A 26068-nucleotide genomic window follows, 5' to 3' on the forward strand; every position below is an offset into this window, starting at 1 on the left:
CAGGCTCCAGAGCACGTGGGCTCTGTAGTTTGCGGCATGCGGGCTCTAGCTGTGGTGCGTGAGCTCAGTAGTTGTGGCACGCAGGCTTAGTTGCCCCGCGGCATTTGGGATCTTAGTTCCCTGACCAGGGATCGAACCCGCATTCCCTGCATTATAAGGCAGATTCTTTACCACTGGACCACCAGGAAAGTCCCAGCAATGTAGTTTAGAAGGATCAGTTCATATTTATAACTCTGAGTAAAAAATTGTGCTCGGAGCATATTATTCTATGCATAAAGGACGATATATTCACTTGTGAATTGATCTATAGATTCCATTAAAAAGGGCTTACTTGATGCTAGCTGAAGCTAATAAGCTTATTTGTAATTTCTTAAAGTACTAAAATTTGATTGACTTTCATCAAGAGAGAAGTCTAGGGTTTAACAAGTGTAGATTCCTAGAGTATTGAGCTTAAAATATTTTACATATTTGGAAAACACATTTCAGCATGTATTAGTCACATGATTTCACATGAGTAAGCATTATTTTTCTTCATTATTAATCTTTATAAAGCATAGTATGTAAGATCTCCAAAATCATTTTCTAGATTATATGGTGAAACTTTATAAATAATTTCCCAAAAGCTACTGATTCATTGAAAATGTTTTTCCATTTAATATACATCTTCACTATACTTACATTATTATGTAAACTGTTTCTTCTCTAGAGTAGTGCTTCTCAAACTGTAATGTGCATACAAACTGTCTTGAGAGCTCATTAAAATTTTTTAAAATTCAGATTTAGTAGGCTTGGGATGCGTGCTGAGACTCTGCATTTTTGACAAACTGGCCCATGGACCACACTTTGAGTTAACAAGGCAAGCTTCATATACATGTCAGGGCAGGTTCCTCCTCAAGAAAATTGGAGGTGGGAGAGCAGCACGTATAAGTTGTTTTACTCATAAAACATGATGGGCAAAAACAAAGAATGTGTTGCCTTCAGTAGCCAGGTTGGGAGAGGAGATGTCCTTTACCTGCAGGATTATGGATTTTGAAATTGAGGAGGCTGATTCTAAGAGCAGGATAAAGATAGAAAGAACTAAGTGTGTGTGTTGGTGGTGGTGGGGTGACAGTATAGAGAAAGAGAGTATGAATCAGTAATAAAATGGAGAAAGTTTCTTAAAAAGTAGAATTATTGAGGACATAAGGACTGTTCGCAACAACATGGCTGGATTTTGATGGCATTATGCTAAGTGAAATAAGTCAGACAAAGAAATACCAAATGATCTCATTTATGTGTGGAATCTTAAAAAAAAAAAAAAAGAACTCATAGAGCAGAGAACAGATTGGTGGTTACCAGAGGTGGGGAGGTGGGGAGGGGGCAAAATGGGTGAAGGTGCTTAAAAGGTACAAACATCCAGTTATAAAATAAATAAGTCCTGGGGATGTAATGTACAGCATGGTGACTATAGTTAATAATACTGTACTGCATATTTGAAAGTTACTAAGAAAGTAGTTCTTAAAAGTTCTCATCACAAGAAAAAAAAATGTTTAACTGTGTGGTGATGGATGTGAACTAGACTTATTGTGGTGATCATTTTGCAATGTATACAAATATCAAATCGTGTCATACATCTGAAACTAATATGATGTTATGTCAATTATATCTTAATTTAAAAAATAACACAAAGACTGTTATTTAGCAAGTAAAGAGAGTTAGACTGAAAGAAAAGGGAAAAGAGAATAAGGCTTAGGGAATGGAAAATTTATCAGAACAGGATCTCATAACCCAGAATTACCCTGCCAAATGAAAGAGGTACTTTTTGCAAAAGGGAAAAATGCCTTGATTCTGTATAAAGACTTTTCAGTAGAGAGTTAAAGTCTATTATAATGAGTCCTTCTTATAATTGGTTCTCATCATAAACTCAAGATGGCAGGAAAGAAAGCTTAGCTTCCCATTGCATGTGGCTCTTGAGCTGATTTAAGAGTACAATTTTTTAAAAAGATGAATTGTATTATTTTAACATGATATAAATCTAGTATATGTTTTCCTTCAAGAAATTGCCTGGTGCTTTTTAGTACACTGAATATGAATATATGACTCTTTGATTATTATGGCTTATATATGTTCTGTGATAGAAATGTCTTTAAATGAATCTGTTTGCAATGATAGATACCAAAAGTTGGCATGTTTTCCCACTCAGATACTACTTTCATTGAAACTTTTGTTAATACCCTGTCATCCAGCTCTACAGTTTCAAGGAGGTACTGTGTGTCTCTCCCCAAACCCTCTCCCAGCTCTTTTCCCAGGCAGCCTCCCTAGAGTCACAGATGCCTAGAATAGTAACCATCCCAATCCACAGTTTTCTAATAAGAAAGTGGCATGTTGGTAAATAAGCAGTTTGGCAAATGTACAGTTTCATAGAAATAAATCTTTTTTTAACCTAAAGTTTGTATTGAGCCCGGACCTGATGAAAAGGGTCAGGATATACGAAAAGGGAACAGAATTTAGTAGACCAGAGTTGAAGGAACTGGAGCTGGAAAAGTACGTAGTGGGTTCCATATAACTGGGAAGAGACAATTAGGTGACAGAACAGAGACTGACTGCTCAACAGAAGAAGCTTGTGACCCTTTCCTCTTCAACTCCTGTGTCTGCCTTTTATTAGCTGTGTGACCCAGCAAGGTTGTTGGGAGAATTAGAAACTATTTTGCTATCTTATATCAAGGTAGGACAAAGCTATGTCTTGAACTCCTTTTGAATCCTTCATAATATGTCAGTGAGCACTGAACAGACATATAGAAAATACTGAGTTGACTGAGAGAAGAATTTAGTGTTTTACATTGAAGAGAAGCTAATTTTAAAAGTACTTTCCTATCTGCAAGTTGGTAATATTAAGTGTATAAAAAGAATTGGTTATCATTTGAAATGTATTATGTCAATGTAGTTTCCAAATTAGATAATATAAACATTAATTTGTTTATGTAATAAATGTCATCTGTTTCAACAATTATGCCTCCAGAAAAAAATTTTATTTCAAAACTTAGTGGTTAATAACAGATCAACTCTTGAGGGTAGAATTATAGGGAGTTTTTACTTTCTAGATTAAATATTTCTTTTTGATGTGTAATTTTTAAGTATATTACTTTGTAATCAGAAACAAATCTAAGTTGGTGTTAGAGATAGATTTTTAAAATAGCTATACTTGGCAGAGATTTGCTGAAGTTCCTATTTATGTTTATGCAGGGAAAGCATGAAGGCAGTGACAAACACTGAAGATAGAGAAATGAGGAAAAAGAAGGAAGAATATTTTACTTTTAGTCCTCTAACAGTTGTAATATTTGTGGTCATCTGCTGTATTATGATGGTCTTACTTTATTTCTTCTACAAATGGTTGGGTAAGAAATCATATTTTATATTTGCTACTTTTAGCATACATCTTTTTATTTACTTTGCCAGATTCATCTTTTCCTTTAAGGCATTCTACCTGGAGAACTTAAGTGAATAGTTAAAGAGTGATATGAACTTTTTAAACTGTCAGAAGTGTTAGGCCCCTATTACTTTGGGATAAGAAAAATATATTCCAATTAAAAAAATACTGTGTCCGGTGTGGGGCTAGTGGTGGGATGAACTGGGAGGTTGGGATTGACATGTATGCACTACTATGTATAAAATAGATGACTAATAAGAACCTGCTGTATAGCACAGGGAACTCTACTTCACTTTGCTGTGCAGTAGAAACTAACAACATTTTAAAACAACTATACCCCAATAAAAAAATTTTAAAAAAAGAAAAGAAAAAAAGTTTTTAAATAGTAAAAATTAAAAAATAGTGTGTCCTACAGATGTAGAGAACAAACGTATGGACACCAAGGTGGGAAGGGAGGATGGGATGAATTGGGAGATTGGGATTGACATATATGCACTAGTATGTATAAAATAGATGACTAGTAAGAACCTGCTGTATAGCACAGGGAACTCTACTTCACTTTGCTGTGCAGTAGAAACTAACACAACATTTTAAAACAACTATACCCCAATAAAAAAATTTTAAAAAAAGAAAAGAAAAAAATTTTAAAAATAGTGTGTCCTACAGATGTAGAGAACAAATGTATGGACACCAAGGTGGGAAGGGAGGATGGGGTGAATTGGGAGATTGGGATTGACATATATGCACTAGTATGTATAAAATAGATGACTAATAAGAACCTGCTGTATAGCATAGGGAACTCTACCTCACTTTGCTGTACAGTAGAAACTAACACAACATTTTAAAACAACTATACCCCAATAAAAATTTTTTTAAAAAAGAAAACAATTTTTAAATAGTAAAAATTAAAAAGTAGTGTGTCCTACAGATGTAGAGAACAAACGTATGGACACCAAGGTGGGAAGGGAGGATGGGATGAATTGGGAGATTGGGATTGACATATATACACTAATATGTATAAAATAGGTAACTAATGAGAACCTACTGTATAGCACAGAGAACTCTACTAATGCTCTGTGGTGACCTAGACAGGAAAGAAATCCAAAAAAGAGGGGATGTATGTATACGTATAGCCGATTCACTTCACTGTGGAGCAGAAGCTAGCACAACATTGTAAAGCAACTATACCCCAATTAAAAAAAAAAAAAAAAAAGGAAAAAAATATACTGTGTCTTGAAATAAGAACACTTCTTCATGGATGACTTGAAAGAATTGCTATGGCCCCTAAGTTTCCCTCTCTGCAGTTAAAGCATAATAGGCCAGTATCTAAGCAGCAGACTAAGGATTTCTTGGTGGCTATACATAGTTATATGAAATAGAAGATTATTCAAATTACGAATTTATTGCTTGTGCTTACCCCCAAAGTGTGGTTTGTTCTTTTTGTCATTTTGCAAACCAAGATGTTGTATTGCTCCAATCTTGTTTTACTTATATAAACATTTAAGATCATACTACATCTAAAAACACACAGGTACTTGCCTGTGGTCTAGAGAATAAATTATACTTTTTCCTTTAAGAAGGTAGGATAATGGCTTGCCCATCCCCTGGCCAGTCTTCTTAGTGGTCTGATAGGATGGAAATTTGCTATTTGTGGCCAACATATAGCAAAAAGAGGAGGGAGCCCAGGGAAAAAGAGAGTGTGCCTGATGAGAATTAAAAACCTTTGTAAAAACCACCACAGGCTACAATGCTTATTTAGAGAATATTAGTATAAGTTTCTGGACTAGAAAACTGAGGCCCCAAGGTTAGTTTCAGCTTATTGTTCAATTTCTCCTGTCTTATGGCAGCAGTTTTAAAACTATACTTAGGACATATATTTCCAATTAGAAAATTTTTTCTTTGAATATCACTCATATTTCAGTATGTTGCTGGGAGAGTGGATACCAGGGTGATATTTGTATTAGGTCATCATTGTACAGCTAATTTTTCTGATTTAATTCTCAGCTTTCAATTGTTTGTGTCTGACCCTCAGTTGATATATATAGTGGTCTATGACAGAAAAAAGAGATTATTCTACCTTACCCTAAAGCATGTGTTCATTTTTGGTAAGGAATTTCCTTAAACTCATCCTTATTTAAAAAGTTAACCCTGCTTATAACTGTAATTTTCAATGTAGGAGGAAGATCAATTAACCTCATGGTTATCCTAGGACATGGGATTTAATTATGACTCTGACAAGGGTGTGTGATATTGCAAGATTTAATATACTTTCAAATGGTTTGTTATGGCTAAAATTGCTGCCATTTCTTAATATGTTCAATGTACTAAATTGCTAAGGTTCTCCTTACCATTTTATGTTGTCATGCTCAAGAAAGTAACTAAAGATAGTTATATTAACCAAATTCTTTCTCATGTCAAATCATTTTCTTAGGTATAGTATGACATTGAATGTGACACCTTAAAACTCTCTTAGGGCCTCCAGAGCATGATTTCCACCAGAGTTTTAAATGTTGGGTTGGAGACCTTTGGTGGATGACTAACCAAACTCAACTTGGCAATCTTTGACTGTCAATCTTACTACTCAGATTACCATATATATCCAATAATAACAATAACGAATAATAAGGAAACGAAAAAATAATTTGTCCAAGATCACCAATTAGAAAGTGTCTATCCCTTATTTACTGTCTCTAGTTTACTCTCTTTTCTCACATACAAAACAGAGTTATAGTTTTCTGAAATCTAGTGGAATTTGCAAAATTCAGTTAAAATTTGTATTTCCATTGTGAAATTTTGAGAAAGTTCAGAAAACGAACACTTTTAGAGTACAATAATTTCTCCCCCTTTTTAACAATAGTGAGATCAAATGTTTTTAATTTTAAATAATTCTCAAATAAGTATAGCTAATATAAAAAAAAATTTGTGAATTTTAACTACCTTAGTATGGTATCTAGACAGAGAGGTTTGTTTAAGTGGATTTAGTTTTACCACATATAAAGTTGTTAGAGATAAATTCCACCATAGGAAAATATAGACATCATGATTAACGTCTAAGGTAGGTGTCGGTTCTCATCCTTAAGCTGCAATTTAAAGAGCATTTATAATGTTTTATTAATTGCTCCATTCGTTACATTTAAATTAAATACTCACAAATGTCTACAACTCACTTTATAGATGTCTTTAACAAACATGTGAGTTTGAATCATTGAATGATAGAAAATGCAGAGCCACTGACATAAATCGTAGCAATATTTTCTTAAATCAGTCTCTGAGCGCAAAAGAAATAAAAGCAAAAATAAACAAATGGGACCTAATCAAACTTACAAGCTTTTGCACAGCAAAGGAAACCATAAACAAAATGAAAAGACAACCTATGGACTGGGAAAAAATATTTGCAAAAGATGCAACCAACAAGGGGTTAATATCCAAAATACACAAACAGCTCATACAACTCAATATCAAAAAAACAGACAACCCAATCCAAAAATGGGCAGAAGACCTAAATAGACATTTCTCCAAAGAAGACATACAGATGGTCAATAGGCACTTGAGAAGATGCTCAACATCGCTAATTATTAGAAAAATGCAAATCAAAACTACAATGAGGTTTCATCTCACACCTGTCAGAGTGGCCATCTTCAAAAAGTCTACAAATAAATGTTGGAGAGGGTGTGGAGAAAAGGAAACCCTCCTACACTGTTGGTGGGAATGTAAATTGGTGCAGCCACTATGAAAACAGTATGGAGGTTCCTTAAAAACTAAAATTAGAGCTACCATATGATCCAGCAATTCCACTTCTGGGTATTTATGCTAAGAAAACAAAAACCTGATTAGAAAAGATATATGCACCCCTATGTTCATTGCAGCATTATTTACGATAGCCAAATTATGAAAGCAACCTAAGTACCCATCTATAGATGAATAGATAAAGAAGATGTGGTATATATATGTATATACACACACACACACACACACACACACAGTGTAATATTATTCAGCCATTAAAAAGAATGAAATAATGCCATTTGCAGTAACATGGATGGACCTAGAGATTGTCATGCTAAGTGAAGTAAGTCAGACAGAAAGACTAATATTATATGATATCAAATATGTGGAATCTAAAACATAATACAAATCAACTTATTTACAAATCAGAAACAGGCTCACAGACATAGAAAAGAAACTTATGGTTACCAAAGGGGAAAGGGAAGGGGGAGGGATAAATTAGGAGTATGGGATTAACAGATACACACCACTATATATTAAAAAGATAAACAAGGATTTACTGTATAGCACAGGGAACTATATTTAATATCTTGTAATAACCTATAATGGAAAAGAATCTGAAGCTGTACACCTGAAACTAATACAATATTGTAAATCAACTATAGTTCAATAAAAAAAAAAATAGTAAATTTTTTAAAAAAGAAAGAAAATGTGGAGCCAGCTTCAGCCCCTAAAGAAATCCTACCAGTGTGTAATGGAACTAAAACAACACATAAAATACCCACCCTTAAAGCTCAAGATCTAAATATTTTCAGTTTAGTAACCAATTCAGATGATGGTATGGTCTCTGCATTGAAAGTATTATGATCCAGTAAAAAAGCTAAAGAATTAATATTGATTGTATAAATATTTTCTTATCATGTTTCTTTCTGTTCTCATATAATTTAGTGTCTTTTTTTTTCTAGTTTATGTTATGATAGCAATTTTCTGCATAGCATCAGCGATGAGTCTGTACAACTGTCTTGCTGCACTAATTCAGAAGATACCATGTGGACAATGCATGTATGTATCTCTTATGAGGAAGCCTATAATGTTGGTTTCTGTAATTTAAAATAATACAAGGAAAAATAGGAGCGTTATTTTAAACCTGTGCAGTCCAATATGCATGTCGCTATTTTAATTTAAAATAATTAAAATAATAAAATTAAAAATTCAGTTGCCCATTATCCACATTTCAAGTGCTAAATAACCACATGTTGCTAGTGGCTACAGTATTGGACAGCACAGATATAAAGCATTTTCATCATCATAGTTCTACTGAACTGATAAATATTTTATTATGTATCATTTGTTGTACTTAAAATCAAGACTTTTAAATTGATATTTAAAAAGTTTTCTTGTCACTGTGGCTAACATTGATTTGTCACATTAACTGAACATTGTGTTTCATCTACAGGGTAAATTAACCTATTTCAATCTCTCTTTTAGGATTATGTGTCGTGGCAAAAGCATTGAAGTGAGACTTATTTTTCTCTCTGGACTGTGCATAGCAATAGCTGTTGTTTGGGCTGTATTTCGAAATGAAGATAGGTATGAATACTCATTGTATTTGCTTTTAGATTAGTCTAAGGATGGATTATTTTATATCTTGCCTTGATAATTGTTCGTTATGATTATTATGGATTTTTTTAGCTTTTATCCCAGAACATCATAGTCTTGAAACATGCTAAATATATTCTTAAATAAACAGATCTTGTGCTAATGGATTTGAGGTTGTCTAGAGAAGGAAATAATGAATTAGGATTTAAACATCTAAGCTGAAATACGCTTCAAAAATATACTTAATTATGGTATAGCCACACAATGGAGTGCAATGCAGCTGTAAAGAATGAAGATCTCTCTGAATTAATATGCAGTGATTTCCAGGATATATTTTTAAGTGAAAAAAGCAAAATATGAAAGAATATCTAGAGTATGCTGCCTTTCATGTGAGAAAGGAAATATCAGAAAATATACAGGTATCTGTCCATTTGCAGGAAGAATAACCAGAAAAAAAATTTAACAGTTTATTAATAAAATTATTAATACCCAAAAGGATTTAACAGCCTAAAGTTTGGGAGCAAAGCTCATACAATTTTAAGCAGCTTCAGATATGATAATCAATTGATAATTATTCATGTCAGTTGTCAGTTTCTGCTAGAGTATGTTGTATAGCTCTCATTTCCTTTATGTTTTAACTATCTGGATGTATATTAACATCAATGTCCTTTGTTATGAGCTACCTTTCTTAAAAGAGACATGTATAAATTCAAAGATTAAGGATAAATATGCACCTATGTCTGATATACATTCTTCTGAGGTAGCCTTTCAACTTTTTCTTAGTGTAGTAGTAGTATTCATTATTCTACTAGGACAGTAAATTACTAAATATGGAGAATATAAGAGGTTTTTCTGTTGTTATAATTGCTGCTTAATAATTGAATACTCATATCATAGCAATTGAACAGTATTACTTTAGTGATCTGTTTCTTTTGAAATGTTCCATTTAAAAATAACTGAGTAAAACAATAGAGTAATTTCTTTTGATTTTAGGTGGGCTTGGATTTTACAGGATATCTTAGGGATTGCTTTCTGTCTGAATTTAATTAAAACACTGAAGTTACCCAACTTCAAGGTAAAGTATACTACTTTGCTAGCTAAAATAATTTTTTTCTTTTTAAAACAACTTTATTAAGGTATAATTTACATATAATTAAATGCACCCATTTCAAGTGTACAGATTGTTGAAATTTTACAAATATGTAACTTTGTAACCACCATCCCAATCAATTAGAGAATATTCCTTATCTTTTCAAAAGCTCTATCATGCCCTTTAGCAGTCAATCCTAATCCCCAACCCCAAGCAACCACTGATTTGCTAGCTAAAATATTTTTAATCGTTCATATAATATGCCAAATTCATATAATCTGTGCAAGACTAAATATCAGGGAAGAACATTTCTTCGATTCAGTGATTTTTTTTTGTGTGGGCTCCTTAGTTGTGGCAGGCAGCTCCTTAGTTGCAGCTCATGGGCTCCTTAGTTGCAGCTTGCCTGCTCCTTGGTTGCGGCATGTGTGCTCCTTAGTTGCGGACGGCGGGCTCCTTAGCTGCGGCTCACCAGCTCCTTAGTTGTGGCATGCAAACTCTTAGTTGCGGCATGCATGTGGGATCTAGTTCCCTGACCAGGGGTTGAACCCAGGCCCGCTGCATTGGGAGCGTGGAGTCTTAACCACTGGACCACCAGGGAAGTCCTTCAGTGATTTTTTTTTTTTAAAGAATGACTTAAAGCAGATAAAAGTTTGAATGTGATTTGTAGAATAAAACTACAAATAGTAATAACATTAAATGCCTTTAAAAAGTGTTCAAATGTATGTTACATGTTTATTTGTATTTGTAAAATAATATCTCTTAATTTAGATATGGGAAGTTTGACCTTTAAATTTGTTTCTTTCTTCAACAGTCATGTGTGATACTTCTAAGCCTTCTTCTCCTCTATGATGTATTTTTTGTTTTCATAACACCATTCATCACAAAGGTATGATATTTTTGAAATCCATGAGAAACATGCTAAAAGATGAGTCTTAAACATGCTCTTAGAGTATTGATTTTGCAGATGTTTACCACTGACTGAGTTTTAATTCTCTTAAGAGAATTATCATTGAAATTGGCCTTTTAATAGAGGATATTTTTAAGCCTTTAAGCCATTCTGCTAAATTAAAAAATCTGTCCTGATTGATGTAAACATGAGAATATCTATAAATTTTCTTCCTACCCATTTTAAAGTAACTTTTCTTCTTATTGTAAACCAATAAATATGTGCTATAGAGAATACAGACAGCAAAAAGAATAAAGTGTCATTGCTACTTTCATTTCTGTAACCCTAGTGTGAGACTAAGAAAGAGCACCACACTGAAAGTCTGAAGACCTAAAGTGTAGGTCTGTAACTTTATAACCCTGGGCTGCTAGTCACTTACCCCTCAGTTTCCTAATCATTTAGGTGAGGGAGTATTGCTAGCATTCCATCCTCTCTTTCCATCAGTAGGATTCTTTTGGTTGCCACTGCCAGAACCCAACCTAACCTTTCTATATGAAAGAGGTCCCATCTACCCAGGACATGTGACCTAACCTTTCTATATGAAAGAGGTCCCATCTACCCAGGACATGTGCAAAGGCCAGGGTGGGCCTGGCCTCAGGAGAAACTAGACTCAGGGGCACATGCTCTTCCTTTCTGCTTCTGTCCATCTGTTCATTGTCTCAGACTGGCTTTTTCCATGAGGTTAGAATCATAGCACTCAAATATCTGTCGAATGTTGACTGATCAAAAATCTGGAATCACTTGTCACGTTTTAAATCTTAATGAATTCTGCTATGAATGAATTTGAAAGTAATTATTGTAACACAAATAATAGTCCCTTCACTTATAAATTATATTTGTCCTCATATTTGTATTTTTACTTTTCTCATGTGTTTTGACCCTCATAAGTGATCAATAAATATCCTTGGAATAAATGAAAGTAAATTAAAAAAAAAAAATAGGTCATCTCTTCCCAGCTTTACCACTAGCTCCTCAATAAAATCCTGGTGCTGTTCTTAGAATAAGGGAGAGGTGTTGGATGAGTGTGGTAGTCCTTCGTTGCCCAGTTTTTCTACCTTGTGCCTATTCCTGTCTCATGAACATATTATTAATTATTGCTTAATTCTTCCACTTTCCCCACTTTGAGTCTTGCTTTGTAACTTTATATCATTTCATTATCCTTTGTCACTCTCATATATTTAGTGTTTGATATCATAATCACTGCTTTTTTCCCTAGTAGTTCTTTATTCTTTAGCCCCTACTATCTGTGAAATCTCTGCATTTCTGATATTTGCTATAATGGCATAAGACAAACATGTGCTCCATTGGGGAGCTAAAATTGCAACTAGGTAACGAATGTAGTTAACTGTCCCAAAACATTAGCACATTTCCATGCTTTAATGATGAGCCATCTGGCTCACTGACTTCATTTGCAATAGTAACCTAAAAAAACATAGCACTAGTATTATGGATTATAACAAAAATTGTTAATTTACTAACGCATATTTTAAAGTTCTATCCAAAGCTGTTCTAGCTTGTGTCAATTTATTTGGTTAAAAAAAATGTTTCTATAAGTCACTCCATCAGAGATCTCATAATGAAAGTAAAGCACTCTCTCTACAAAGCCATTTCCATAAGTCAACGCGTAGTCATACCATATGATACATATATTGCACAGTGGGCATAGCTATAGACTATAACTAAACTCTTTCTTTATTTATTTTTGGCTGCATTGGGTCTTCGTTGCTGTGCGCGGGCTTTCTGTAGATGCGGCGAGTGGGGGCTACTGTTCGTTGTGGTGCACGGGCTTCTTATTGCGGTATCTTCTCTTGTTGGAGAGCACAGGCTCTAGAGCGTGCAGGCTTCAGTAGATGCGGCACATGGGCTCAGTAGTTGCAGCACGTGGGCTTACTAGTTGTGGCACGCAGGCTCTAGAGCGCAGGCTCAGTAGTTGTGGCACACAGGCTTAGTTGCTCCGTGGCATGTGGGATCTTCCCGGACCAGGGCTCGAACCCGTGTCCCCTGCATTGGCAGGCAGATTCTTAACCACTGCATCACCAGGGAAGCCCCTAACTAAACTCTTTAACAAATAATTTTTCCATTCTGTTTTAACACTAGTATCACTTTATAAATGCCAAACATGTCTGCCAGCAAACTATGTCCATTCGCTACACATAAAAAGTTTTAGTATTTTAAGGGTATATGGTTCCATGTCCTGGCTATTGTAAATAGAGCTGCAATGAACATTTTGGTACATGACTCTTTTTGAGTTCTGGTTTTCTCAGGGTATATGCCCAGTAGTGGGATTGCTGGGTCGTATGGTAGTTCTATTTTTAGTTTTTTAATGAACCTCCATACTGTTCAACCTAAGTGTCCATCAGCAGATGAATGGATAAAGAAGATGTGGCACATATATAATGGAATATTACTCAGCCATAAAAAGAAACGAAATTGAGTTATTTGTAGTGAGGTGGATGGACCTAGAGTCTGTCATACAGAGTGAAGTAAGTCAGAAAGAGAAAAACAAATACAGTATGCTAACACATATATATGGAATCTAAGAAAAAAAAAAAAGGTCATGAAGAACCTAGGGGCAAGACAGGAATAAAGACACAGACCTACTAGAGAATGGACTTGAGGATATGGGGAGGGGGAAGGGTAAGCTGTGACAAAGTGAGAGAGTGGCATGGACATATATACGCTATCAAACGTAAAATAGATAGCTAGTGGGAAGCAGCCGCATAGCACAGGGAGATCAGCTCGGTGCTTTGTGACCACCTAGAGGGGTGGGATAGGGAGGGTAGGAGGGAGGGAGATGCAAGAGGGAAGAGATATGGGAACATATGTATATGTATAACTGATTCACTTTGTTATAAAGCAGAAACTAACACACCATTGTAAAGCAATTATACTCCAATAAAGATGTTAAAAAAAAAACTGCAAACATCCATAAAAAAAAAGGTATATGGTAATAATAAAGATGTCTTTGAGTCTTCTTTCTTCTGTGCTTAGGGAATTTTTCATCTTTTTTTCCTTCTTTGTTCCCAGTGACTAGGAATGTGATTTCTAGTAATCTGATCCACTGGAAAAGATTGAAGTGCTCTTTAACATTCACTGTTGTAGATTTACCTTAACACCTTCTTCTCAGTCTGGTTTGTTTGTTAGGCAACTCAAAATGAAAATTAGATACGTGATTTCTGATTTTTGTGGTTTTCACTGAAAATTTCAAGGATTAAATATTAGACATTCTAAACATGTTCTTGACCCTGGTATTAGTAGACTTCTAATGAGTTGGCAGGGCAGGTAGCCATAGGAGTACAGGTAATAAGAGCCTGTCTTCATTTTTTTTTTCATCTACCACCATACTAGGTATAGTATCTTGCAAATAGTAGTTACTCAGATAGATATCTTTGAATGTATAAGAGGATGTCAATAATGGTCTTCAGTTAAATGTTTTAAATAACAATTCAAAAATGAACCAACGTGAACTCTATCTGGAAATTGAATCATATCATGGGAGTTTGCTGTAAAGAACTGTATTTAATATTAGTTTATTTTCATAAACTCCTGTGATTTAACCCTTCTGTAACCCGAAGCTTAACATGAGGAAAAGATTTCTATAGCTAAGGATTTTATCCTTCTTTCTACTCAGCTCAGGTATCAGTGAGTCTTAAAAATATTTTTAAGTCTTCTTAAAAATACTCAAGTAATTTCTCCTATGCACCCCACCCACATGCCAAATAGTATAGCTAATCAATCAAAGTTTCCTAAAATTCAGCATTTATTTATCTTCCCACTACCTATTTGGGGCATGTATTTATCATAATGTGAAGTGTAAGATGGGTGCTCATGCAGTCTTAGCTACATCTAAATGTTTTCCCTCCCCCCAGTAGATTTGGCTGTCAGGAAATAACTTTTTAATAAACACAGCCCACATAAAAAGACCTTAGGCATACACAAAGAAAAACTTCGGCTAAGGTTAATGTTTTGATTGGTGCATAAAAAGTAGGCAGGGCCGAAATTGGACAGGAGTCAGGATAGAGAAATGTTCTCAAGTTCTTTAGGGCTGGGTCTTTTCAAGTTTGGCTTCATTGTTATTGTGGTGAGTAGTCGGAAGGTCCAATGTAAAAAAGTTACCAATATTTATTACAAATCTAAATATAAAAAATTGCAATATTTCTTGTGTCTCTGTTCATTGTTATTGCTAAGAATGACTAAGGGCACATAGTATATGACATCATGTAATTAAAAGCACTTAAAATTTATAGCCCATTAGAAATGCTAGATATTAGTTGTCAGCATAAATCAGTGCTAAACTCAATTGAATAATCTTTGTGTGGCTTATCTGTAAGTTTCTGATAATTGTTGAGCTCTGATAAAGTGGAACAGCATGCTAGATGAAATTTGTTTTAGATGACTCCAATTTTTGCTATCTACAGAGACCGTTTTAGGAAAAAATCAGTCTACAACCCATTTTTCATCAGCTTACAGTAGGCCATAAGCCATGGGGTCAAATCTTTCTTGAACACTGGCAGATTGTTCCCTTTAAGTGATTGAACAATTTCTTTCACCTTTCTTCTCAATTTTAGAATGGTGAGAGTATCATGGTTGAACTTGCAGCCGGACCTTTTGGAAATAATGAAAAGGTAGGGATGGCAATTAAATACAAATGGCTGCCAGTGTATGTGTGTGTGTCCAGTTAATAATTTTGCCTTCTTGTGTAATTCATTGGTCACGTAGTGCATGTTAAGGTATTGCAAAACTTTATTTCTCACAAAATATAGCCCTTTTATTAGTTATTCTAAATTATTAAATACCTATTGACTTGGGTTTCATCCTAGAATGATGGAAACTTGGTGGAAGCCACTGCTCAACCCTCAGCTCCCCATGAGAAAGTAAGGATTGTATTTCAGATATGTTCATTGGACTTTAAATCATACCCTCTGAGACAAGACTCTTCTTTGGGGAAAAAAAATCCAGATTGCCAAAAAAAAAAAAAAAGTTTCAAGGCCTGAGTCCTATTTTTGGTAAAAAGGAAAGAGGAAAAGGTTAGATATGGGGATACTGGATTAATACTGTTAACCCTACATGTGTGTTGGGTTTTGTTTTTCCAAAACTACATATCTATTTCTTTCAAGCTTTCTATAAATTCAGAGTATATATATGCCTAATTTATGTTCTCTGATTCTAAGCTTTTCTAAAATGTTAATTCTCAAATGTTAAAACAATTATTCTAATATCAATCCTTCCATTTCTAAAGATATGGGTAAAGATTCCTAAGAGGTTTATTGGTGGCCTCTTTTTTTTTTTTTTGTAATTACAGTTACCAGTAGTCATCAGAGTACCAAAGCTGGCCTATTTCTCAGTAATGAGTGTGTGCCTCATGCCAGTTTCAATATTGGGTTTTGGAGACATTATTGTACCAGGTAAGTGATTGTAACAATATGAGTGGAAATATACCGATGGTTTAACATTGTCAAATCTATAGTATCAAATGTCAAATGTTAAAAGTTACCTACTCTGTATTAAGTATTTCTGGCTATAGCTAGAGCTGGGATCAGCCACAGAGACAGAGACGGAGAAAAAGTGTTCTGGGGGGTAGAAGATAAAGCCCAAATAGTAACAACCAAAGTATATTTTCCGTGGCTCAAAAAGTGTCTTAGAAGAAGTAACTAGTATCAGTTTGACCTTCTTTCCCAAGAAAGTATATAACAAATCCCCTTTTAAAAGTTGAATTTAATATTACCAAATGTATCATAATAAAATAATAGTTATATTCTAGGAAAAGTGGTTTAGGAATACTAAGCAAGGTCATGACCAAGAGGAAAACATAGTAGAACAACAACAGCTTGTAGGGCCCTATAATGCAAAAAAAATACAGCATGTGGTGGAAATTGATCACCTTCTCCTAGCATGTCTTCTCTGACAGTTATTGCAGTTCTGCATTATTTTCCTCACTGGGCTACCTGTAGAATAAAGTTAATCCCAGCCCAGGAATAATATAGTGTAGAAATAATTAATAATGTTTCTCAGTCAGCTGAGAGTTTTTCCTTCCTCACTTTTCTTATGGTCTCCTTATGTACTAACTGCCTGTGGCTGGGTAAAGGGTACTGGCTCTTCTGAAAAAGCCCTTTCATTGACATAGTAAAGCTGGATAGAGAGATAAGCAAAAAGTGTTGCCGTGTGAGCTGGATGGCAAAGACAAGTGTAGCCGCTCTCTTAGCTCAGTGAGTCTCCATTCACATAATTGATAAAGTAGGGAAAGCATTCTGTTGAGTAAACTTAAGGTTTCTTGCGTATCTTTAAACTTATCCCCAACTTTACCAGTCCCACACCATGTGCTATAAAAAGCACATAGCATAGAATTGGTGAAAATAGTGTGATCGTATGTAAATACTGCATTCTTGAAGTAAATGTCGAAGGTCACTAACAAATATTTCCCCAAAAAACAGAGTTTTTGATAATATGTGACTTAATTCTAAAAGCTAAATTCTAATTTGGGGGGATGGGTATCACTGTTTTTAATGTATGGAAATGTTGATTAAACAGCAAATATAGTAAAAAATAACAAGGAACTACCAAGAAACGTATTTGATTAATTATGTAAGGACCAAAACTAATTAACGGAAACAACTAATAAAGATAGTAAAATTATTTTCTGATTTTTTTAAGCAGTTGAATGTCATTCTTACTGTTTCATAATAGTGTTTAGCAAATAAATACAGTCTGAGATTTCTTCTTTGGAGAGGTTCAACACATTTCCTAAATAGGTAATAAAATGTTTTTTTTCCTGTATACTTGCATGCTTACAAATGAGAGCTTATATTTCATTGCCATTTGAACTCTCTGTATTAAAATTCCAAATTATTTTATTCTCCTTGGAAAAGAGATTCTTTGCTCACAATTTGAAATTGTCTTCCTTGATGCTCTTTCAATACTTTTTTTTTTGATGATACACGTAAAAATTTTTGTCAACACTAGAGACCAAATAGACTAGAGACATATACAGAATATTCCATCCAACAACAGCAGAATACACATATTTCCGAAGCACACAGGGAACGTTTTCTAGGATAGATCATATGTTAGGCCACAGAACAAATCTTAGCAAATTTAAGAAGATTGAAATCATACCAAGTATATTTTTTGACCACAGTGGTATGAAACTAGAAATCAGTAACAGGAGGATAACTGGAAAATTCACAAACACATAGATATTAACACACACTCCTGAACAACCAGTGGATCAAAGAAAATATTAAAAGAGAAGTAAAAATGTGTTGTGAGACAAATGAAAATAGAAGCACAACATTTCAAAACTTATGGGATGCAGCAAAAGCAGTTCTAAGAAGTTTATACTGATAAGCATATACATCAAGAAAATAGAAAGATCTCAAATAAACAACCTTTCTTTACACCTACAAGAACTAGAAAAAGAAGAACAAACTAAGCCCAAAGTTAGCAGAATGAAGAAAATAATAAAGATTAGAGCAAAAATAAATAGAGAACAGGAAAATAATAGGAAAGATTAACATAACTAAGAGTTGAATCTTTAAAAAGATAAACAACATTGACAAACCTTTAGCTAGACTAACCAAGAGAGAGGGTCCAAATCAATAAAGTTATAAGTGAAAGAAGAGACATTACAACTGATACCACAGAAATATTAGAAAAATTTCTCCATGACATGGAATATTAAGCAGCTAATAAAAATCATATCTTTAAAGACTGTTTAATGGCTTAGGAAAATGTTTAATATATGGTATTAAGTTTAAAAACATCAGCATGTAAAATTTTGTCCAGAATTTAAGGTAGTTTAATGTTCTAATGATGCAAAAATGAAGGTTAGATACAATACAACATGTTCTATTGCCATAGTTAACAGTTGAATTTGTGTTGCTGTTGTTGTTTTAAGAAAATAATGTAGAGTGTTTTTTTAGGCCTGTTGATTGCATACTGTAGAAGATTTGATGTTCAGGCTGGTTCTTCTATATACTATGTTTCCTCCACAGTTGGTAAGTTTTTGTTTTTTCTTTTTATTATATTGAATTGTACTGTCTGTAGGAAAAGGTCTAAAAATAAGGAGTCCTGGATTCTAATTCTTCACCATTAATGAATCAGACATGTTTTTTTCCATCAAAAAGATAATTATACTTTACTACCTATATCACAAGGTTTTTGAGGTTTAAAAAGGAAATTATATGTGAAAGAAAAACTTTAGGTTCTACACATAAAATGCTTATTAAAGTACATGGCATGTAAGTAGTCAGTCAATTCTATAATACTAGATTTTTAAAAAATACAGTATAGGGACTTCCCTGGTGGTCCCTATACTGTTAAAGAATCCACCTTCCAATGCAGGGGACATGGGTTCGATCCCTGGTCAGGGAACTAAGATCCCACATGCTGTGGGGCAACTAAGCCTGTGTGCCGCAACTACTGAGCTCACTCACCTCAGCTAGAGAGCCTGCATACAGCAAACTACAGAGCCCACACGCCACAACTACAGAGCCCATATACCCTGGAGCACGTGTGCCACAACTAGAGAGAGAGAACCCGTACACCACAGCTAGAGAGAAGCCCGTACGCTGCAACGAAAGATCATGCGTGCCTCAACGAAGATCCCACGTGCCCCAACTGAGATCCGATGCAGCCAAAAATAAATTAAATAAATAAATAATAAATCTTTAAAAATACGGTATAATAATTACATATTAATATAAATAAATTTATGGCACAATAACATTTCACCTGGGACAGCAGCGGTAGTTGTCACTCATCCTTTTATTTCTATTATCGAAAACAGACAGGAACAGACTGTAAGCCAAAAATTACTTTTCTGCTTCTGAACATATCAAATAGATATCTCAAAGTCTGTACACCAAAGTTCTTTATTCTTAGGTAAATGGCCTGCACTAGAGCCATTTAGATACTGTTCTAGCAAGGTTTTCAATTCCACAGTGGAATTAAATCTAGTAAATTAGAAGTGTACATTAGTGGTAGAAAACGGTGTTGCTAGAAATAGTTACCCTGACAGTAAGAAAGAACAGCTAAGTAAGTGAAAGGATGAAAAAGGGGAAATTATAAAGAAATAAGAAAAGCAGTCTGAGGCCATTAACTATAGTACTCCCAAAAGGCATTAACATATTAGAGTCCAGCACCAATCAGTGTGATAGAATAAAATAACTCAATGAAAAGACAGATAATAGGACTGTAAACTCTGCTGTGTAACTTTGGGCAACTCACTTAACTTCACTGGTCCTCCATTATCTCATCTCTAAAGCAAGAAGGTGGACTGCATTGTCCATAAAGGCCCTTCTAGCTCCAATATTCTGAGATCCTGTGTTCATAATGAGACCCTGAATCATTAATAAAAGATCAAATGACATTTGGTATGTGCTTGTTGAAGAAGACCAGGAAGTATATAATCAATATTAGGAAGATTTTTCAAAGCAACCTTTAGTACCTACAGGCACAGATTTTAGTTACCTAAAATGTGGAACAACTCAGCATCCTTAATAGTGGCAGATAATTGAGGCTTCCTTGAATTATTATCTTTATCAATGATTAATGATTAGGGTAATTATAATGAAAATACTAACCAGTTTCCAAAGTTTTCAAAAGCTTTGTAGAATGTCTCTCCTAACTACTGTCTAGGAAAATAATGAAATTATGAAAAGAAGTCATAGGGCAAAAATGTCCTTAGAAATATTCGAAAACCAGTACTTTAGTGACAGAGTTAAAATCCACCTTTGATAGCATATAGAAATTGCTGATACTTGATATTCTTCTTGCAGCCTATGCCGTCGGTATGATACTTACCTTTGTTGTTCTGGTGCTGATGAAAAAGGGGCAACCTGCTCTCCTCTATTTAGTACCTTGCACACTTATTACTGCCTCAGTCGTTGCTTGGAGACGTAAGGAAATGAAAAAGTTCTGGAAAGGTAATGGCTATCAGGTATGTGCTTATATCTTGGTTACCAAGTTATCTTATGACATTGCCTAACTTTGGATGGGAACTGCTTGTATATATCAAAGCTTTTACATGCCAAAAAGTTGCCTTGAATTTGTCAGGATGTCCTAAGTTTTTTCCACTACTACCCTCTTACTATTCACCTGCTGCATCATCAGTTCTCATCCCCACTGCAATCTGATGCCAAAATTCTTGTGACTCAAGATAAAACTACCAAGAAGCATGGGAGGGCATCAGGGAAAATCAAAACGGCATTTCAACATGAGTTTTCAAAATCCACACAAAAGTCGCCTTCATGAAAGATAAAACCCTTGTTTAAGTACTAGATTTTGATACGGACATTAGCTATTTATAGTAAGAGTCCTGAGATTTTGCAGATAAAAAGTACTCTCTCCAGCATATAAATGGGCCTAATGAAATGAAAGAGGGCACTCATTTCAGATTTAAATGGATCAAGATTAACCTTTCTGTAAAATTCCTAGAACAGAGAATATCAGATACCAGAATCTATCATGTTTGAATTATTTCTTCATTGAAGTTAAACCCCTTTCTTCTTTTCCTAAATGTTCTTGGTATTCCTGTAAAGTTTGTTTGTTTGCTTCAAAATTAAAGAGGGTTGGGAAACCCTTGCCTGTTGAGGTCATGGTCATGGCATTGATCCCTTCATGAGGCAGTTAGCTCTTCTTTGCCCTATTACAACAAACTACCCTCTGTCATCCACCCTCATGCATGCATATCAGTGATCACATGAACAAAAATAGAGATACTTTGGGTAGATGGCTGCAATTCTGTTAGTAGATAAACAGTTCAAAGTTCATATCCACCTTGTGGGTGGTTGTAGTGTCATCTTTATTTAACAAGAGGTGATTAGCACATTAAGTTAGACTACTATAATTGAAAAAAGCACCAGCTTAGAATTCTTTGGGGTAAGTCTTATAATTTCTTTAAGATTAGGATAAATACCTGCCTTTCCTACCTCACAATGCCATTGTCTCAACTTGTATTTATACACATAGAATTAGTTTATGGCCACAAGGTCCTTGACTAAACTAGTAAGACAGCTTGTAACTTCCATGAAGAGGACACCCACATGGAATGTTTTATACATTTTGAAAAGTTAAGGTATGTCCTACAACACACACTCTAATACTTGTTTCATTTTGTTTTGTTTTTAATATTTATTTATTTGGTTGGTTGCGCCAGGTCTTAGTTATGGCAGGCAGGTTCCTTAGTTGCAACAGGTGGGCTCCTTAGTTGTGGCTCGTGGGCTCCTTAGTTGTGGCATGCAAACTCTTAGTTGTGGCGTGCATGTGAGATCTAGTTCCCTGACCAGGGATCGAACCTGGGCCCCCTGCGTTGGGAGCACGGAGCCTTAACCACTGTGCCACCAGGGAAGTCCCTAATACTAGTTTTTGAAAGTCACATCCCAAGAAGTGCTCTTTGTCATCATTTTTTAAAAATAGTTTTCTATTTCTTCACTTAGCAAATGTTTATTGAGCAGTTCTATTGAGCCAGGTACTGTTGTAGGTGCTGTTGATAAAAGATGAACAAGTTAGAAGCAGGCCTACTCTCACGGCCTCTTGAAAGTTACAGTCTAGTGGAGGATACAAATAGAGTCACTAACAATAAAGTGTGATGAATGTGAGTTATGGCAGGTGCCATGAAAACTAGAAGTGGGACACCCAGTGCTTATGGTTTTGAGACAGTCAAAGGTGATTTGGGGAAGGGAAGCTTCTTAAAGAATGTTAAGTTTATGGGACTTCCCTGGTGGCGCAGTGGTTAAGAATCCGCCTGCCAATGCAGGGGACAGGGGTTCGAGCCCTGGTCTGGGAAGATGCCACATGCCACGGAGCAACTAAGCCTGTGCGCCACGACTACTGAGCCTGCGCTCTAGAGCCCGCGAGCCACAACTACTGAGTCCGTGTGCTGCAACTACTGACTCCTGCACGCCTAGAGCCTGTGCTCTGCAACAAGAGAAGCCACCACAATGAGAAGGCTGCGAACCGCAATGAAGAGTAGCCCCCGCTCGCCGCAACTAGAGAAATCCCGTGCACAGCAACAAAGACCCAACGCAGCCAAAAAGAAAAAAAAAAGAATGTTAAGTTTATGTTGAGACTTTAAGACTGAGCCATGTGTTCCATATTGAGAGAACCATAACTTCAAAGGCTTGGAGGGAAGAGCATTGACAGATTTAGGAATGAAATGAAGTTTAGGATGGCTATCCTATTGAGTAAGAATAGGGGAGCAGTAGGAGATGAAAACTGGAGAAGGAAGCAAGGGAAAGAGTCTGTAGGGTCTTGTAAGCCATGTTCAAGAGCTTGGACTCTATCCTAAGAATATTGGAGACCATTTTAAGAGTTTTAAGAAATCTAGAAAATGGATTGGAGCAGGGAGCAAAACTTGAGGCAGCTATTACAATTAGAAGCAGTGGTAGCCAGAATTAGAAAGGTAGTGAGATTGAGAGAAGTGAACAAGGTCAAGAGAAATTGACCTAATTTCACATAATTAATGTGATCTGGTGATAGATTCAGTGTAGGGAGAGGAAGTGGAGTCCAAGATTTTTGGCTTGGGTAGCTGAGTGGGTGGATGGTGACACCACTCACTGAGATTAAGAAGGGCAACAGATTTGAGAGACAAGATGATGAATTCAATGTTGGACATTTCAGAATACCTATGGGACTACCAGGAAAAGAGACGTAAGCAGTTGAATAAACATCTCCTGATATGCAGGAGACAGGCCTAGCTAGAGACAGAAATTTGGGAGTGTCACTAGCATACTCCGTGAGTGAGAATGTAGAGGGAGAAGAAAAGGCTCAGGACAGAACTGTGACCAAGAGGTTTCTCCTTTTAGGGGCACTTATCTTATTAACTGATTATGAGGTAAATCAGGACAAAGAGGATGAGCAACATGGGGAAACTTTGTTTAGGGTTAGAGTTTAAATTTGGGACAGTTAATGAGAGCACGTGGTACTATCTTACAGAATTAAGTATGTTTGTTGTTATTTTCATCAGCAGCATTTTATTTTTACTTGTAAATTTTTCCTTCCCCTTTAATGCAGCTTTAAGGGTCGGGTGGTTTATTATAGCACCTTTCCTCCTTTCTCTCTCCATGCTTTTTATTGAGGAGAATGGGGATGGTAGGTAAGAATGGACTTCAACCAAGGGATGCATTTATATTCCCTATGAATAAGTGCTCTGCCCTGGACCATTCAAGTTTCATTCTTAAAAATTGTGACCTTGAAAGAAATGATGATTCTGATTCACAACAGCTACATATAAAGTTAAAGATCATTGCAGCTGGACACAAAACCATAGTAAATAGTTACAGAAGGATGGACTCCAGGGCCTTCACTATAAGACATAGACGCTAAATAAGACAGTTGATTGTAGGAAAATCCATTTTAAAGTGTCAAAAAATAGGACAATTTTGGTTATACACTTCTCACTTTTGTAGTGTGGTATCATAATTTTATTACATAAGACATTCAGAATATAAAATACCACATAGTAATAAAAAGCATGGATTCTGGTGCCAGACTGCCTAAGTTTGAATTCTGATTTTGTTAATTATTAGCCATGTGACCTTAGGCAAGTTACTTAGCTTCTCGGTGCCTCAGTTTCCTCCAGTGTAAGATGGGATAATAATCAACCTACTTCAGAAGGTTGCTGTAATAGATGCAAATTGCTTAGTACAGTACCTGGCACGTTGTTAGCACTATAAATGTATTTGCTATTATTATTTGTAGGAATTGAGTTTTTTTGTTTTGGTTTATTTGTTGGTTTGGTGGTTATTTTTCAATTCATTAACTGATTTCTACTTTCCTGGTTTGGATATTAAAACTTTGGGCCTTTGTTAAATCTGCTTCCTTTTAACTTATTTGTAAAAGGCCATCACAAGCCTCAGAGAAAAGATTTTGTTAAACATGGTCATTTTCTCGCAGAAAATATTAAGCATGGACATTTCCTGAAATTTTAGGCAAGCTAGTTGCAGAATATTATAAACTGCTGCCAGGAGAGAGTCTATTTTTCCATAAAACTAGCCTTTTTAAAAATTATAGAATGTAATGCCTTCTGTTAATGTGAAAAAGAAAATCTCTCATTCCTTTTTTCCAACCTTTAAAGTCCAACTTAATTTAGCTCAAATGTTGTCATTTGTGGAAGGCAGTATATTATAGCTTTGGCATCAGTTCTGGCAAATTATTTAATCTCTGAAGACTCCTCGTTCATAAAATGAGGTTGGATTTACAGGGAGGTAGGAGAATCTTATCTATAGAGGTAGGTTAGCCCAAAGCTTAGTGAGGCAAGTGGATGTTGAAATCAGATAAGGCTAGCAGAGGCTTTGGAAGTAGAACAGGGAACCTCAACAAGCCTGGGAAAATAAAGGGAGACTAGGTATGGACTTAGTGTAGGAGAGGCCTGAGAATCAGCCCTGAAGACAACCCTCAGGCCATTACTGGTTCATCTCTTTGGCTAACAGTATAATAATCCTTTCCCTCTTCTCCCCCTACCTCCATTATCTGTTTCCAGAATATCCCTTATATAACTCCCAACTCAAAATCTGCCTTCTCCAAGCAGATATCCAAGAGTTCTCCAGTTGAAATCAGGTTCACCTTTCCCCATATTTTTTTTAGACTTTGACTTTAAATACTTATTGACACCTGCCTTGTAGTGTAGATATTGTGTATGCTTCCCTCACTTAAGTTATTAGCTCCTAGGTGTTAGGAACCCACAGTGCTGATAACAGTGTTTTATACACTGTAAATTCTCAGTCTATGTTATTGAAATTCTTCATGCAAAGCAATTATAATGTTCAGTCCTTAAGGCACTGACCTTTAATCACTTTTGTGTGTGTGTGTGTAAGCTTCTGAGTTGTGTTTTAGCAGCCTTCATAAAATTACCAAAAATGTTAATAAGGTATTGTAAAAGTGTGGCACTTTTGAAACATTAAACTAGACATATCTCTACAGTCTTTATATATAACCATTTTTTGCAAGTGCCAAAAGTTTTTGCTACTGTTTTGAAAAAAAATCAAATGTAAAGCAAGTAATATAAATTAAAATCAGAATCTAACAGCACATTTGTTTATGCTGTTATCATTTGATTCATTCTAATGCCTGATATTAGCATTGAGTGTAAGCGTAGTAGAAAGCAGGACTTTTCCACTGGAGATTTTTAAAAGTCATGGGTAGCCCTGATAGCCTTTTTATACTGTTTTCGAAGGGCAAATTATACCTTGTTTTTTGCTGAAACTTAGAGACTTCATAGAAATACTTTAGTATTTTACTTGGAGTCATTCAGCCCTTCCATGAATTTCTCTAATCAAAAAAGTAAAGTTTTCTATAGGATTTC

The 26068-nt window shown here is 35.3% G+C and overlaps 1 protein-coding gene across 3 annotated transcripts in view; it reads left to right on the plus strand.

The window, feature by feature from the left end:
* SPPL2A (signal peptide peptidase like 2A) overlaps nucleotides 1-26068 on the plus strand; it is a 60113-nt gene that overhangs the window by 28868 nt on the left and 5177 nt on the right. For 2 of the 3 annotated variants that reach the window (XM_057543367.1, XM_057543369.1), the window contains 10 exons: nucleotides 3223-3374; nucleotides 8098-8194; nucleotides 8621-8722; nucleotides 9725-9806; nucleotides 10633-10707; nucleotides 15336-15392; nucleotides 15588-15641; nucleotides 16070-16172; nucleotides 18687-18761; nucleotides 20544-20704. In XM_057543367.1, the coding sequence (XP_057399350.1) occupies nucleotides 3223-3374; nucleotides 8098-8194; nucleotides 8621-8722; nucleotides 9725-9806; nucleotides 10633-10707; nucleotides 15336-15392; nucleotides 15588-15641; nucleotides 16070-16172; nucleotides 18687-18761; nucleotides 20544-20704 (958 nt within the window). The remainder of the gene's footprint in view (nucleotides 1-3222; nucleotides 3375-8097; nucleotides 8195-8620; nucleotides 8723-9724; nucleotides 9807-10632; nucleotides 10708-15335; nucleotides 15393-15587; nucleotides 15642-16069; nucleotides 16173-18686; nucleotides 18762-20543; nucleotides 20705-26068) is intronic. The other variant, XM_057543366.1, reaches the window with a different exon arrangement.

This window comes from Balaenoptera acutorostrata, chromosome 3 (assembly GCF_949987535.1).
Source record: "Balaenoptera acutorostrata chromosome 3, mBalAcu1.1, whole genome shotgun sequence".
Lineage (NCBI taxonomy): Eukaryota > Metazoa > Chordata > Mammalia > Artiodactyla > Balaenopteridae > Balaenoptera > Balaenoptera acutorostrata.